The sequence below is a fragment of the Mus caroli genome, chromosome 11, assembly GCF_900094665.2.
Source record: "Mus caroli chromosome 11, CAROLI_EIJ_v1.1, whole genome shotgun sequence".
Lineage (NCBI taxonomy): Eukaryota > Metazoa > Chordata > Mammalia > Rodentia > Muridae > Mus > Mus caroli.
Genome location: NC_034580.1, coordinates 109,508,806 through 109,524,802, shown reverse-complemented (window position 1 = coordinate 109,524,802; position 15,997 = coordinate 109,508,806). Strand labels below are relative to the sequence as shown.

The following is a 15,997-nucleotide window of genomic DNA, read 5'->3' as shown; positions in this document are numbered from 1 at the left end:
TTTGTAGACCAGGCTGGCCTCGAACTCAGAAATCCGCCTGCCTCTGCCTCCCGAGTGCTGGGATTAAAGGCGTGCGCCACCACGCCCAGCTCGTAAGCTCATTCTTAAGAGTAGGATGTTTTCAGAGTCTTCAGGATACAAGCTCTTGAGCCAGAGTGGTGATTTTGGCTTCTAATCTTGGTTAGGGACTTGCTGCATAGGGAAAGCTGCAACTGGATAACACCCATTTTCCGAGAGAGAGAGAGAGAGAGAGAGAGAGAGAGAGAGAGAGAGAGAGAGAGAGACTAGTTTTTTCCTTCTTTTTGTTGTTGTGTATTTTTTGTTTGGTTGGTTTTATTTTTTTTTATTTTTTTTGTTTTTGTAACTGTCCCTATGTGTGGTCTTAGCTGTCCTGGAACTCGCTATGTAGACCAGACAGACCTCAAACTCAAAGAGATTCTCTTGTCTCTGCCTCCTAAGTGTACATACAGATTGAAGGTGACTGTCTCATCAGGCCTAGTATTGCCTTTTATCTCTTTCTTGGAAGCATTTTCTCCATAATTGATAAGCCCTTTGGATGTATGGAACTTGGCAGTGCTACCCAGTAAATTTTTACTATGTAAAGAATTTTTTGCCAAAACAACATTTTGGTAATCCAAAAATTTTCCTTACTCAGTTATCAGTTCAGTTACATAAAACAGCTGATGGCTGCAGAAATGGCTCAGCAGCTAAGAGTGCTTAACTGCTCCTGCAGAGGACCTAGGTTCAATTCCCAGCGCCAACATGGTGACTGTCTGTAACTCCAGCTCCAGGGGAACCATTGCCTTCTGACACCATGGACATGTAGGCAAAGCACTCATAAACATAAAATAAATTTGAAAAAGCTAACCAAACAGAGTTGATACTGTAATCTATCCCAAAGTAAAGAGCTGCAGGCTTACAGAATCTTTGAAGTTTTGTTCTTTGCTGAACCTCTTCCTAGGGTTTAAAAGCAGTCACTTGTTTTTGTATTTTGTTAGTTTTATTTATTTTTTGTTGTTTACAGTAAAATAATTTAGGACTGGTATTGTACACTAGACAGGTATTTTTCTCGATATATAGGTCTAAGATATCCTTTCCTACTAGGTGTGGTGGTATACACCTTTAGCCCCCGTACTTGGGAAGCAGAGGCAGGTGGATTACTGAGGTTGGCCTGGTCTACATATACATAGTGAGTTTGCGTTCCAAGGCTACATAGATCCTATGTCCAAATAAATAAATGCATAAGAGGCAGAGGCAGGCGGATTTCTGAGTTCGAGGCCAGCCTGGTCTACAAAGTGAGTTCCAGGACAGCCAGAGCTACACAGAGAAACCCTGTCTCGAAAAACCACAAAAAAAAAAAAAATAAATAAATCCTTTTACAATTTATATTTTGCAGCTTTTTAATAATAAATTTACAATAGTTAGCCTTTTTTTCTTCTTCAGTGAAACAGGAGTTTCTGTGGTCTCTGATCGATTTCGCTTTTGGCTTTTAAAATATATTTAGTGTGTGTGTGTAGGTGTGAGTGTGTTTGGTGGTCAGAGAGCAACTTGTGAGAGTCAGTTTTCTCCCGCCACGTGGGACCTGAGTTGGAACCCAGGCTGTCAGGCTTGGTTGGCAGTAAGCACCTTTACCTGCATCTCACCAACCCCCAGGTGAATTTTAAATAGCTGTAACACCAGCAGTTGATTGCTTTCTGAGCAGCCTCTGTAGCAGTACAGCTACAGCTTGATCAGCCTTAAAGTGGAGAGCTGGGGACTCAGGCATATGAAGTTGTTCTGGGTTTTCAATCTCTAGCATGAGTTTAGTACTATGAATGAATGGGCTGCATTGCTTGAATAAACGAAAAGAGCTGTTCACTTAACCTTTGCCTTTGCTGTTAGAGGGATAGGTGCCGCATGGAAACAGTTAGATGGCCCTGTACTTGAACAGCAGGCTTTTGTGTGGTAACTGTGGTTGTGTGTGAGCATGTTAGGGATTGTGGATTCCCACAGTATATTTATGCTGGGTATGGTGAAGACTGGAGTGGCTGCAGCAGCAGTAGCTGCAGGACTGCAGCCAGCCTCTTGTGAATGTGCTTAGCACATTGGGTTAGCCAGGCAGCCTTGAGGAAGTTGGTCTCACTGAAGGGTGGTGTAGGAACAGCTAGGAGCTAGCCTTAGGCGCATCTTGTGATGGGTGAGGCCTGGCACCCTGAGTGGTGCAGTGAGTACTTGGTCTTACTTGAGCAATTTGGCCTAGAGGTAGCGGGCAGCATGGCTGAGTCTGGGCTAGCTGTGTGAAGTAACCTGAAGGAGGTGCTGGCTGTTCAGAGTTTGGCTCTGCTGAGCCAAAGCTATATATGGTCACTTCAGTTGAGCTGCTGCAGTGAAGAGGCTGTGCTGTTGAGCATAATGCTATGAGGTCTCATGCTGTGTTTGAAGCTCAGTGTTGCTTTGGGTGGCCTCAAATGTGTAGTGATTCCCCTGCCTCAGCTTCTTGTTTGCTAGGATTGTAGGCATAGCCACTATGCCTGGCAGTAACTGGATTTTTTTTTTTTTTAAATAATTTTGCTTTTTTGAGACAGCTATACCCTTGATGGCCTGGATGTACAGAACAGGCCTTGAACTTGCAGTGATTCCCCCTGTCTCTGCTTCCTGAGTTCGGGGATTAGAAATGCAAACCATCATGCCCAGCAGGATGGGGATTTTGAATTTTGGCTTACATAAATTTAAGTGGCCACATTATTAGTGGTGCCATATGGGGCAGGGTATTCCAGGCAGTTCGTTTTAGAGCTAGCTAGCTATTCCTCCTTTCGTTTATTTCTATTTTCTACTTTGAGGTAAAAATCCTGATTTTAAGTCTGATTGTACCTAACTCTTGTGGATAAGCTAAGTAACCACTCTGTCATACTGCGAGCACTTGCTGGAGCAAGGTGGCTCATTTCCCCTTTAGCCCAGCAGTTCTAACCAGCATGTGCTGTTGCTCAGTGCAGTGATGCTGCAGTGCTGTGGTGTGGCCTGAGCTTTCCCAGTGATGGCTCAGAGACCTTCCTTCCCATCCTGCCACCAAGCAGACGTTAGAACCTCTCACCAACCTGTGTGCTCCCATGCCGCGCTGCACCACACTGCGCCATCTTGTGTGTATTTTAGGGCATGCTCTGTGGGACTAGGACTAGAGTGGGGATTTGGAATTACAATTTCTGAGGATATGGCAAGCGGAAACTGAGCTGGGGAACTTCATCGTTAGCCTCCTCCTGTTACTCTGTCCCCAGCAGGCATTTGGAAACCAGCCTTTCCCTGTTGAGCTTGGCCTGACTGGCTGTCTCTGCTTGGGATGTTGTGGTGGATTAATTTTTTTAGGAAAGAGGATACATTTTTCTATGTTGTTGTGGTTTATAATTGAAATGTCTGCAAGCTCCATAGCTGGTTATTTTTTCTCTTTGTTTTTAAATTTCAGAAAAAGGAGAAGAAATGGCAGTGATGATGACAACCACCCTCCTCCCCAGACCAAAAGGAGCAGTAGGAACCCCATCTTCCAGGACTCCTGGGACACAGAGGTAGGCAGAGTGGCCACAGGCATAGCCGCTGACCTGGTCTCCATTGCATAGTTGGAGCGTCTTTGTTCAAAGAATACCTCTCCTTCCTTGATTGGGGCAGTTTCCACTTCACTTGCTTACTTTCTAGTCTTGTTATTTTGAGGCAGGATTTTAATGTGCAGTTCTGCCTGACATGGAACTCAGTCTGTAAACCTGGCTGGCCTCAAGTTTGTGGCTGTTCTCTCTCCTTATTGCTGGGTTGTGGCTAAGTACTGGCACAGCAGGCCTTTAATTCCCCTTTTGAGTCAAAGCCTCTTTGAGGAAGGCAGGCACTGTCTTGCTAGGCAAGTATCATGTACATGTTTGTTTTCACTCACACACACACACACACACATACACACACACACACACCACACACACATACACACAGAGTCTTATAATAGTTTCATGGACTTTAAGCCTATCTTTGAATCCTCTAATTTTACATTTCTAGCACTAGCCCATTTCCTGATGGTTTATAAAGTATGATTGTCCCCAAGGGAGACATTTTGTTACTTGTATTCAGTAGCGGTTTTAGGCATCAGAGTATGTATAGTGTGTGTACACAGATTCCTTGTAAAGGGCTTTTATTCTTCAGTGTGTATTCTTCAGTGTGTTCTAGAATGATGCAGGAGAGTGGGATAGAGATGAGGAGCACACATCAGCGTTCCAGGCAGCATGGATGCAAGTTTATGGCTGTTACTGTTTAACTTTAAGACGCTGACGGCATCCCTGACCGAGGATGCAACTCCTAACGGTTGCCAGGCAGTAGCTGGGTCCTCGCGCATGCACTAAACAAATCCTGCTGTACTTGGTTCCCACTAATAGGATCTGCGTAGTATCTAGATTCTGTCCCACCAATCCACAGTCACCATGGAGGGGACACTGACCTTCACATTAATGACCAGGGCTAGAGTATGTTCTGCCATGTTAGGCTTGGGCTCTGATAGCATCTTGTACCTCTAAAAATATTATTCTGCACATTTTGATTTTAAGTAATTATTTAGCCAAAAAGTAGTTGAGTTTTTATTTAATGGGATGGTTGGGGAATCCCAGGGATGATAGAAACTAGCAATCAGAGATGCCATCAGCATCTTAGCGTTAAAACAGCCATGGACTTGCAACCATGCTCTCTGTGGCTTTGATGCTTGAGACCTGGATAAAAATGTCTTTTTTTTTTTTTAAACTTCAAGGCTTTTGTTTTATTTCTAAAACTTGAAAAATTGTATTACTTACTTTCATTTGTGTGTGCTTGTGTTCTGGTGGGCACTGTAGGGGGTCCTGGACGACCTGCACAGAGGCATTGGTTTTCTTTTTCTGACTGTGTGGGGCTTGAGAATCAAATCAGTTTTCAGACTTGGCAAGGAAGTACCTTTGCCTGCTGTCTTACTGGGTCTGGTTTTGTCTTTTTTTTTTTTCCCCCCCCAATTATTTTCTATGTGCCTATGTAAGTTTATGTGCACCACATGCTTGGAAGTGTCTCCAGAGCCAGAGTAAACCAGCTCCCCTAGAACTAAATGTGAGTGCTGGGAACCAAACCCTGGGTCCTCCGTCCTCCAAAGGCAATAAAGATTCTTAACTGCTGGGCTGGGCCTTAAGCCCCTGTCTTCTTATTTTAAGCACATGAATTTTAGTATTAGGGTTTTTGTTTTGTTGTGGGGTTGTTGTTTATTTTGGCTTTTCGAGACAGGGTTTCTCTGTATAGACCTGGCTGTCCTGGAACTCACTTTGTAGACCAGGCTGGCCTCGAACTCAGAAATCTGCCTGCCTGTACCTCCCGAGTGCTGGGATTAAAGGCATGCGCCACCACCGCCCGGCTGTTGTGGGGTTTTGTTGGTGGTGGTGGTAATGGTGGACAAGATCTCTCTGTAGTTGTTAACCTGGAACTTGCTGTGCAGACCAGGTGGGCCTTGAACTTGAAGAGAGTCACTTGCCTTTGTTTCCAAAGTGTATGATTAAAAGTATGCACCACTATGCCAGGCTATGTTGTTTGTTGTTTGTTTCATTTTGTCTTGTTTTTTGAGACACAGGGTTTTTCTGTGTACCAGCCCTGGCTTTTCTGGAACTTGCTTTGTAGACCAGGCTGGCCTTGAACTCACAGAGATCCATCTTCCTCTGCCTCCTGAGTGTTGAAATTAAAGGTGTGCACCACCATGCCCAGCTACGCTATGTTCTTGTAATTGCAGTTTGTAAAAAATACCCTTGACTCCGTTTCTATTATCCATGCATTGATATCCCAGAAGAAAATAGTGGCTAGTGACTTAACCTTCGGGTCACATATCTTTTGCTTGCTTTTCCACAGAAGTTTAACTGTTGAATTGGTCAGAATTAACGGTCTGAAGTGTGGGCTAGCTGCTTCTCAGTACAGCTTAAGGCTACTGTATCAGCCTTTGTCTGAACCCATTTGCAGGTCACCCAGCCTGGTATCCATTCAGGGTTGCTTGCTGGGCATCGGCTGCTGTGCTGAGCTTGCTCTGTGGTAGGGTAATGAGTGAGCAGCAGGTGGCTCGGAGAGGTAGAAGGCTGGGACCTACTACAGTGTAAAGCCCAAGGGACTGACTTTCCCACTGGAATAGGTTCTGCTCTTTGGTAGCATAAAAACAGCTTTGGAGACTTTTGGCTTTTTTCCTGATAATTGTATATAAAAGAGAAGAATAAATTACTAATATTGCCAGTTGATTTAATAAAATAGTGCTTTAATAAGAGTGTTACCTTTTAATTCAGAGGCTGGCCAATAATTACATTTTCTTTAGAGTAAGATCAGGACCCATTTCTTGGAGCTGAAGAGATGGCTCTGTGGTTAAGAACACTGGGTGCTTTTCCAGAGGTCCCGGGCTCAATTCCCAGCACCCACACGGCCAGCTCAAGGGGCTCTGACACACAGACATTCATGCAGGTAAAACACCAGTGCAGATAATACTAACAAAAGAAAAGAAAAGAACATTTTCTGGGTGTTTCTTGAAATACTAAAGTAATTTTAGAGTTCCTTTTCTGGTAGCTTGTTTTCATTTGGAAGGCATTTGTTTAATATCACTAAGATGAACTAAGACTTACTCCCTTCTGCTGTAGGTAATAGTTGGCCACTACTGGGAAATCCCTTGTGGCATTGACTCATGTGCAGCTGCTATACAGGGTCACAGACTTTGGTTGTCTGAAAGCTGGAGGTAGTGAACACCTCTTACCTTGATGTTCTGAGGGAAGAGCTGTGAGGCCTTACTTAGAGACTTGCTGTGCAGGGAGAAGCTTTGCTCTGCATCTTCTTCCTCTCATTTTAGTAGGTCTTTTCAACTCTGGTGGAGAAATTGGGCTGGAGAAAAGTAGCATGGCTGCTGGGAGGTAGAAGACTTGTGCTGTAGTGCCTGGCCTTAGACCCATTTACCCCCCAACTGGAATGAACTGCTCTCAGAAGGCAGTTGCCAGTTCAGATGGGCTTTGCTAAATATAGCCAAGAGCAGCCAGCTTCTCTGCACTCACAGAAGCTGAATTCCTTCACCTGGAAAAATTCCAGTAAATAGTATGATATGGCAGTGCCAGGGACTCGGGGTGAGGGGTTGACAAGGAAAAGCAAAGAGATTAGGTTTTTTCCTTTCAAAATCCTTAATTGGTGTTTGAGAACTTTGAGTTTTAGTCCCAGTGACTTAGAGAGGTAACGACTTACACACTTTAGGATTCTCCTCTGCCTGCTTTCCTTCGTGTGGATCATGTGTGCATGTGTGGAGTCCAAAGGCTGTGGTTGTTTTCTTCTATTGCTCTTCACCTTCGTGTTAATTTAAAACGTTATCATTTGTATGTAAGCACGGTGTGCATCTCATGCTGCTGCTTGGAAGTCAGAGGACATTGTGGTGGGTTTCTTTGCCTGTCTGTGGGTTTTGGGGCTCCAGGCTAGCACAGCACGCGCCTTTACCCACTGAGCCGGCTTGCTGGTGCTCCACCCTAGTTTTTGAGACAGAATCTCAGTGAACCTGGAGCTTGTCATGTTGCCTAAATTGGCTGGACAGCAAGCCCTCAGGTTCCTCCTGTTGTGACCTCCCCTGTGTAGTCACCTGGGATTACACATGCCTGCCACTGTGCCCAAAGTTTTATGTAGGTGCTGGGGTACAAACTCAGATCTTCAGGTTCACACAGCCAACTGAGCCATTTCTCTAGTCCCTGAGCCTGTTTTTACATTGAGGTATAGTTGGCTAACCTTAGGGTTTTGTTTGTTTGTTTGTTTTTTGTTTTTTGTTTTGGTTTTTTCGAGACAGGGTTTCTCTGTGTAGCCCTGGGTGTCCTGGAACTCACTTTGTAGACCAGGCTGGCCTCGAACTCAGAAATCCGCCTGCTTCTGCCTCCCCAGTGCTGGGATTAAAGGCGTGGGCCACCACGCCCGGCTGAAGATTAGTTTTGTAGCCATTCTTTATGAGCCCAGATAGTTAGCACCTAAGTCAGGCACACCTCTGTCCTCAGAGAGCAAGACAGGAAGTGACTTACGATTTTTTTTTTAAAGATTTATTTATTGTTATATTTAAGTACACTGTAGCTGTCTTCAGACATACCAGAAGAGGGTGTCAGATTTCATCAAGGATGGTTGTGAGCCACCATGTGGTTGCTAGGATTTGAACTCAAGACCTTCGGAAGAGCAAGCAGTCAGTGCTTTTAACCACTGAGCCAATCTCTTCAGCCCAGGAAGTGACTTATTAACTTGTGCCTTTTTATGAATCCTGTATAAAAGGCAAGTGTGTTTTCTTTTTTATTCAACCTTTCCCTCCTTTTAAAGATGTACTTATGTGTATGCATGTGCCACCTGTGCATGTGTACAGCACATGTGTCTCTGATGCCCAGGAAGGTCAGAAGCAGGCATTGGAATCCTTGGAACTGGACTTTATGAGTGGCTGTGAGCTGTCATGGAGATGCTGGGAACTTAAACCTTGTCTTCTCTAGGAGTAACTAGTGTTCTTACCTGCTGAGCTGTCTCAGCTCAATATTCTCTTTTAGAGGATTTACTGAGGCTGATAAAAATTGATTAGGCAGCCGGGCGTGGTGGCGCAGGCCTTTAATCCCAGCACTCGGGAGGCAGAGGCAGGCAGATTTCTGAGTTGGAGGCCAGCCTGGTCTACAAAGTGAGTTCCAGGATAGCCAGGGCTACACAGAGAAACCCTGTCTCGAAAAACAACAACAACAACAAAAACAAAAACAATTGATTAGGCAAGTGGAGAGGCTTGTCCGTAATCCCAGCATTTGGGAAGCTGAGGCAGGAGGGTCACCATTAGTTTGAGGCCAGCCATAGGGCAGGTAATTCTGGGCCGACCTGGGTAAAGTGTATAAAGCCCTGTGTCAAAGAGACTTAAGAGGAAAAGGCAGTTGTATTTCACAGGAGCGGGTCTTTCTGGTTTGAGCTGTAGCTGTATACCTGGAGGAGTGATAGTGTCCTTGGGCGTAATTAGTATCTACAAGTTGCACTAGATGCTCCCATGCAAACCTGCCTTCCCTAGTACAAAGTGTTTCCCATTATTGTGAGGAAACAAGTGACTTTCCTAAAGCAGCCAGTGCCACCTTGTCTTTGCAGTAAGAGAGGAATTCTGATGCTAACACGGATCCTTGAGAGTGTTCTTAGTGAGCATAAAGGGGTGCCCAAAATCACAGAAGTGGGGGTGCACAGATTTTCAAAGTCAGGAGTGTATACCCACTGCCGTAACTGAGGAGAGCTGGCTGTTGACACAGTGGGAACATGTACAGCATTTACATATTTATTCACTCACTCACTGATTCATTCATCTACAGGTAGGATTGGACCCAGGGCCTTGCATGTGCTAGGCAATGCTCTACTGCTAAGCTACATCCCTGGCATAGTGTAGCATAATCTTTTTTAAAAGATGCCTTTAATTGTCATTTTTGTTTATGAGTGTTTTACTTGCATGAGTGTCTGTACTATGTAGTTGTAGAGGTCAGAGGAGGGTGTAGGTTTCCCTGGAACTGGAGTTAGAAAAGGTTGTGAGCTACCATGCTGGCGCTGAGAACTGAAACCCAGCTTCTCTGCTAGAGCAGCCAGTGCTCTTAACTGTTGAGCCATCTCTCCAGCTCCAAGTTGGGCATACTTTTAAAAATGTTTAGGGCTGGCGAGATGGCTCAGCGGGTCAGAGCACTGACTGCTCTCTGGAAGGTCCTGAGTTCAAATCCCAGCAACCACATGGTGGCTCACAACCATCAGTAATGAGATCTGATGCCCTCTTCTGGTTCATCTGAAGTCAACTACAGTGTACTTATATATAATTGTTGTGTCCGGCCAGCGGCTCACATGTCTGGGGTCTGTTCTGGGAAGGCTTCCTGGAACCTGGAAGAGAAGAAGGAGCTAGGCAGACAAGAGAAAGATGAAGCTAAGATAAAAATTCTGATCAAAGCTCCATTTTACTAATTTGTGCACCGAATTATGAAGGAGGGGAAGGGGCCCAGTTCCCACCAAATCATCTTGGAGTAAGGTTGCAGGTGAACACGTGATGGCTCCGCAACAGCTAAGAGGCAGGCAGTGGGAATGGCAGGACGATAGGGTGGCAAGCTCTGCCCCGATGCTCTCTAACACTGAAACCTGAGCAAACAGGTTTCAGGCTGGGGAGGAGAGGTTACATATAATAATAAATAAATTTTAAAAAATGTTTATTTTTATTTTAAATTAGATTTATTGTGAAATTTCTATTGCATTTACTTATATGTTCAGTGTGTGTATGTCTAGGTCAAAGGACAGCTGGGAGCTGCTTCTCCCCACTGTGTGGGAATCATCTCCTTGGTCATGTTTTGTTTTTCCAGAACAGGATTTCAGTTTGAATCTCTAAGACAGACCTGTGCTGGCCTGGAATTCACTGTGTAGCTCAGCTTAGCCTTGAACTTGATTTTTGTGATCCAACCTCCACCTCCCAAGTGCTGGGATTGCAGGCATGAGCTACCAGGCCCAGCTAAAGCTGTTCTGTCTTGAATCTTTTGTGGGGTAGTAGGTACATGCCAAAACATAGAATTGTTTTGAGTAGCTCTTGGGTGAGGAACTAGGACTGTTTATAGCTCTGTGGTAAGGGATTTTGGGGGTAGAGGATAGAATCTTGGGGTAGCCAGGCTGCCCTTAGACTTCTGATGGTGCTGCCTTCATCGCTGATGTGGGGTTACAGGAGTGTGCCTTGTTACTCACGGGAGTGGTTTCTTTGTAGGTTCGTATAAATTGCAAGCATCGGTGAATGTGGAGATAGGGATAAAGAGAAGCTAAGGCCTGAAGGATTAAAATGCTTTTTCTAGATGGACGTAGTGACAGGGCATAGTGTAACACACTGTTAGTCTCAGCACTCAGGAGGCAGAAGCAGGCAGATCTCTGAGTTTTGAGGCCAGCCTGGTCTACAGAGTGAGTTCCAGGACAGCTAGGGCTGCATAGTAAGACCCAAAACAGTCAACCAATAAAAACCATAATATATCCATCTAGCCAGCCTGCCTGCCCGCCCGCCCGCCCTCCCTCCTCCTTGCTTGCTTCCTCCTTCCTTTCCTCTCTCCCTCCCTCCTTTTCTTTTGTGATAAAGGGAGAAAACGTGTTCTAGGTGATAAATACACTTACATTCTGGTTTTGATTATTTTAGTTAGCATATGTTAATTACACATAATAATAGACCACATTATGGCATTTTTCACATGTACACTTAAGATATTTTAGCACATTAACTCTCCCTGCCTTTGTGTTCTCCTCACACCCAGAACCCCCCTACTTTCCTGTCTTCATTTATTGTTTGGTTTACTATTTTTGATGACCCTGAGGCTCCTTAGGGTTGCTTGCAGGAGTGAGTCTGTAGATGCTCAGGGAGGGGTAACGGTTTGGTACCAGTATCTGCAGATCAGTCTTGGAGATAGGGGCTCACAGACCCTTTCCTCCATGACAGGATGTTGACAGCCCATCTAAAACTTTGCTTTTTCTTCTTCTTTTTTTTTTTTTTTTTTTTATTTATACAGATTTTTTTTTTTTCGAGACATGGTTTCTCTGTGTAGCTCTGGGTGTGTGTTCATATGTCCATATATCTGCATCTATATTTTTGAGATGGGATTTCTAAGTGTAACAGTCCTGACTGGCCTGAAACTCACAGAGATCCACCTGCCTCTGCCTCTCTAGTGCTAGGATTAAAGGCAGGTGCCACCACCACCCAGCCCCAATCTTTAACTTTTAAAAATTACCTTTATTTATTTATGCAGAACAGTGAACAACTTATGGAAGTTGGTTTTCTCTTTACACTATATAGATCCTGGCTGTTGAACTCAGGTTGTCTGGCATGGAAGTAAAGTACCTTTACCCCTGAGCCTAGTCTGAGCTTGTATAGGTCTTGCACCAGTAAATGCTTCTCCTGAGGTCCAAACTGCACAGACAGTGCCGTGCTCTGAAGCATATTACATGCTCACTCACCTACTTCCTCTGGCTCCTACAGTCTTTCCTTCCCAGTTTCTGTGATACGAGGGAGGAGGTGCTATAGATGTCCCATGTGTGGCTTAGAGATCCTTGAGAAGTTCCCACTTGCCTACACCAGACTTACTAATCTGTACTAGCAGGATGGAGATTGCAGTTGGATGGGCACATCAGGTCCATTTAGCTTCCCCACCAAGGTCTAGGACCTCTCTGGCCTCCAGCATCTGAATAGGTGGAATCCTTCCCTGGGAGCAGATCAACACCTTTTGGGGTTGATTTCCTCATCACTGATTGGGTGCTGTTGCAGCAGTGTGTGCTTCTTGCCTGGCACCGAGGGGACACAGCCTCGTAAGACTTGATAAGAGTTCCCCCTCACAGCCCGAGGAGCACCATTTAACTGTGTGCAAGCTAGCCATCAGGGAGGGAGCACCATCCTTCGTTTAGCTTGATGTCTCCCTTCCGGTAATTGGTTCTTGAGCGTTTTATAGCTCAGATGGCCCAGGCCAGCCTTAAGTTCAAGATCTTCCTACCTTTATTTTCAGCATGTTGGGATTACAGGCCATACACGGCCTAGTTTTGATTTTATGAAGCATAGAGACTCCACAATTAATATGTTTGCTTGGGCAGCTTTCTAAAGCTTCTGAGTAGAAAGCAGTATTTAGAGGTATTTAGTTTCTGCCATGCTGTAAAGGTATAAACTAGCTTCACAGCATGGTAAAGCCTACCCAGGAGAATAGCGGTTCCCCGTCTCTTGAAAACAAAGATGGCCTTCTACAGTGTATTCATTCTCTGCTCTGCAGTTCCTGCACCGTGCCTTCTTCCTGCCTGTCAGAGCTTGCCAGGTTCCCGGGGGCCATTGATGGGTTTTCTCCCTTCGTACTTCTTGGGTTCGCGGTGTGAACATGCTTCTTCTCTGGTCTGCTTTTGTGCCTTCTCCTTCCTGACTCACCCATGTGCAGCGTCCTACTCTCCTTCCCTACCCCATCCGCCTTGTTTGTCTGTAGCCTGTGGTATTTTTCAGGAACATTCCCTTCCTCTCCTTGCTTGGCTTCGTTGTTGACTCAACTAAAACTTGCAGGTAGTGTGAGAAGAGCAGGTGATAACTCAGCAAGTGGTTCCTGATAGCTGCTGCCCCTGCATGTTAGCCCTGCGGTCCCACTCAGGGTATGACATATACCTCCAACATTTCTAGTCCCCTGTGACCACCTCCTGCTCAGCCTTATGAGGAAACCTCCATGGACCTTTCTTCTGTATCTTCATCACATACAAATCCCTGTGATTCTAACTTAAGATTCCAACTAGAGCATGACTTGAGTGCTCAGAACCTCTGCTGGGGCCTCAGTGGCTCGCATACTCTAGCTATGACCTCTCTCTGTGTTTTATGGTTCACCAGCCCTTGACACAGTACAGCTGTGTCACAAATACCACACTGGGAACTTGTCACCCTCAAGACACTTCTTTCATTTGTTCCTGGTTTGTTGTTTCCTGCCTATTTAAAGTTTAGCTCATAGACTTGTAGAGCCACCCTTAGGATCCTTCCTCTCTCATGTTTACCCAGCATGCTCCGCTGCCTTTCTCTCCCAGCAAGTAGTCTTGGACTCTGGTTATCTGTGGATTCGTTACCACCATTTCCCCTAACTGAGCTTAGTAAATGTTTACCAAGTGCCTGAGCAGCTCTGGTGACAGCCTAATAGCAGGCATATTTGTTTGTTTGCATAGTGGGCATGAGAGCAGCTGGTGCTCTGGCAAGTACATCAGAAGCCTACAAGGACTCCACATTTTCTCCCAGGACAGTGCCCTTCTGGCTGCACCGTGCTGCCAGTGGTTGTGAGGATATAATGGCTGACTATTTGAGACTCCTTTTCTTCAAGTTTTCAAAACTGGATTCTTCAGAGTGGCCACTACTTTCCTGAGGATGCTATTAGCAAACAACACGGCACCAGTGTTGGGAAAAGAATTTAGTGCCTTTCAAACACAGGTGTAACAAGGGTCGTTCCCCCTTGCAACCCTCTAGTTAATACTAAAAGTTAGCATCACCTGGTGAGAGGGGCTTGGCCAGTCTCTGCCCATTTCATATTTTCAGACTGGGAAGGAACCTTGCTTTTCATCTGTGGCTGGGAGGGCAGGGGGCAGACAGCACAGGGCACTTTGTGCTTTTGCTCAGAGACTGGCGATGCAGCTCATCTGGGCCTGCCCGCCTGCAGATGGCTTTGGGGAGGGGCTTTGCAACACTGCCCCATTTCCTCTTGTGGAACTGAAGGGAGGAAGAAGACCTTGATGAGAGAGGCATCATTCCAGCCTGCAAGCCTTTCAGTCCTTGGTAGTCGGGGAAGGTGAAACTGTTCCCATAAATCTAATGACTAGATAGATCAGTTGCTTTTTTAGAGTCTGTCTTGAAGTTGGAAGTCACTAAAGACTTTACTGTTTTGTAGTAACATTTTTTTATCTGTGGTTAATTTTTCTCCCTCTAAATACATTTTTTGTGTAAACTCTTCTTAAAAAAATAACTGGATCTGGAGAGATGACTGATGGCACTTACAGACTTAGTTGCCAGCACCATCATGGCAGCTGATAACCATCTGTAACTCCAGTCCCAGGGGACCAGATGCCCTCTGTTGCCCCCCTCCTGTGTGCGCGTGCGCACACACAGACACACACAGACACACGGAGGAATTTAAAAATGGAAATAAAGTAGTTAAATAATGTAGAAAATCTAAATTCTAAATGACTTGCTTCCTGTGTCTTCCAGACTTGTTTTTTTTTTTTTTTTTTAAGATTTATTTATTTATTATATGTAAGTACACTGTAGCTGTCTTCAAGCACATCAGAAGAGGGCGCCAGATCTCATACGGGTGGTTGTGAGCCACCATGTGGTTGCTGGGATTTGAACTTCGGACCTTTGGAAGAGCAGTCGGGTGCTCTTACCAACTGAACCATCTCACCAGCCCCAGACTTGTTTTGATGTGTATAATATGTATATGATAAAGTTTGTTTTTAACCTAAAATATTTTATAACTTCTTTCAGAATTTGATGCAGTAAGTATGTTCTGATCCGCAGCTCCTCAGAGCTCCATCTCACTTCCCTTCCCACCCAGCTTTGTGTTCTCTCTTAACAGCTCAGGAGGCCAAATGTGCTGCCCCTTTGGGTGTGGGGGAAAGAAATTTTTTTTTTTTAAACAGTTTATTTATTTATTTTATGTATGTAAGTGCATGGTAGCTGTCTCCAGACACAACCAGAAGAGGGCATTGTATTCCATTACAGTCAGTTGTGAGCCACTATATAGTTGCTGGGAATTGAACTCAGGACCTCTGGAAGAACAGCCAGTGTTCTTAACCACTGAGCCATCTCTCCAGCCCCAAGAAAATATTTTTTTAAAAGAATTTTTACTATATAGATGTTATTTACAACTTCTTGGGGAATTGGTTCTCTTCTTCCAACAGGTTCGACCCACAGATCAAAGTCAGGATGTCAGGTTTTGTGGCAAATAAGTACCTTTATCTGCTATGCCATCTTGCCAGCTCAAGAAAAAACAAAAACAAAAACAAAACAACCCTGCCCTGTACACTATATATAGGGTTCAGTTTAAAGAACAAGAGACTTTGTAGATGTGTAAGTTTCTGGTATTTGCTAATGCTGAGGATAATTTTGTGATAATAGATATATTATAATGTAACCAGTTTTGCTAGATGTTTGTTTGTGAGACATTTTAAGTGAAGACAAGATTTAAAAGTGAACCTAGGAAACAAATGAAGGAGAGCATTGGTATGGTGGTGTATACCTGGAATCCCTGCCCATGGGGGCGTGAGGACAAGCATTCCACGTGCCAGGGCAGCCTATGCTACTCAGTAGGACAGCCTGTGCTACACAGTAGGGCAACTGCCCAGGAAACCCCAGCGGGACCAGTGAGTTGAAGTATACTTAAAAAGTTGGAGAGCTCTCCTGACCTGTTAATGAGCTTTCATCTTTTCTGAAGAGTGTCATTCTGACTGTTATAGTTTGAAGTACATAAAGTTAGACATGCAAATGACTTACTAAAGACGA

At 44.8% G+C, this 15,997-nt stretch overlaps 1 protein-coding gene across 2 annotated transcripts in view; it reads left to right on the top strand.

Annotated features, from left to right (window-relative positions):
* Positions 1 to 15,997, top strand: part of Fam104a (family with sequence similarity 104 member A) — a 23,472-nt gene that overhangs the window by 3,492 nt on the left and 3,983 nt on the right. For both annotated transcript variants that reach the window (XM_029484203.1, XM_021175803.1), the window contains exon 2: positions 3,437 to 3,536. In XM_029484203.1, coding sequence (XP_029340063.1) covers positions 3,437 to 3,536 — 100 coding nt within the window. The remainder of the gene's footprint in view (positions 1 to 3,436; positions 3,537 to 15,997) is intronic.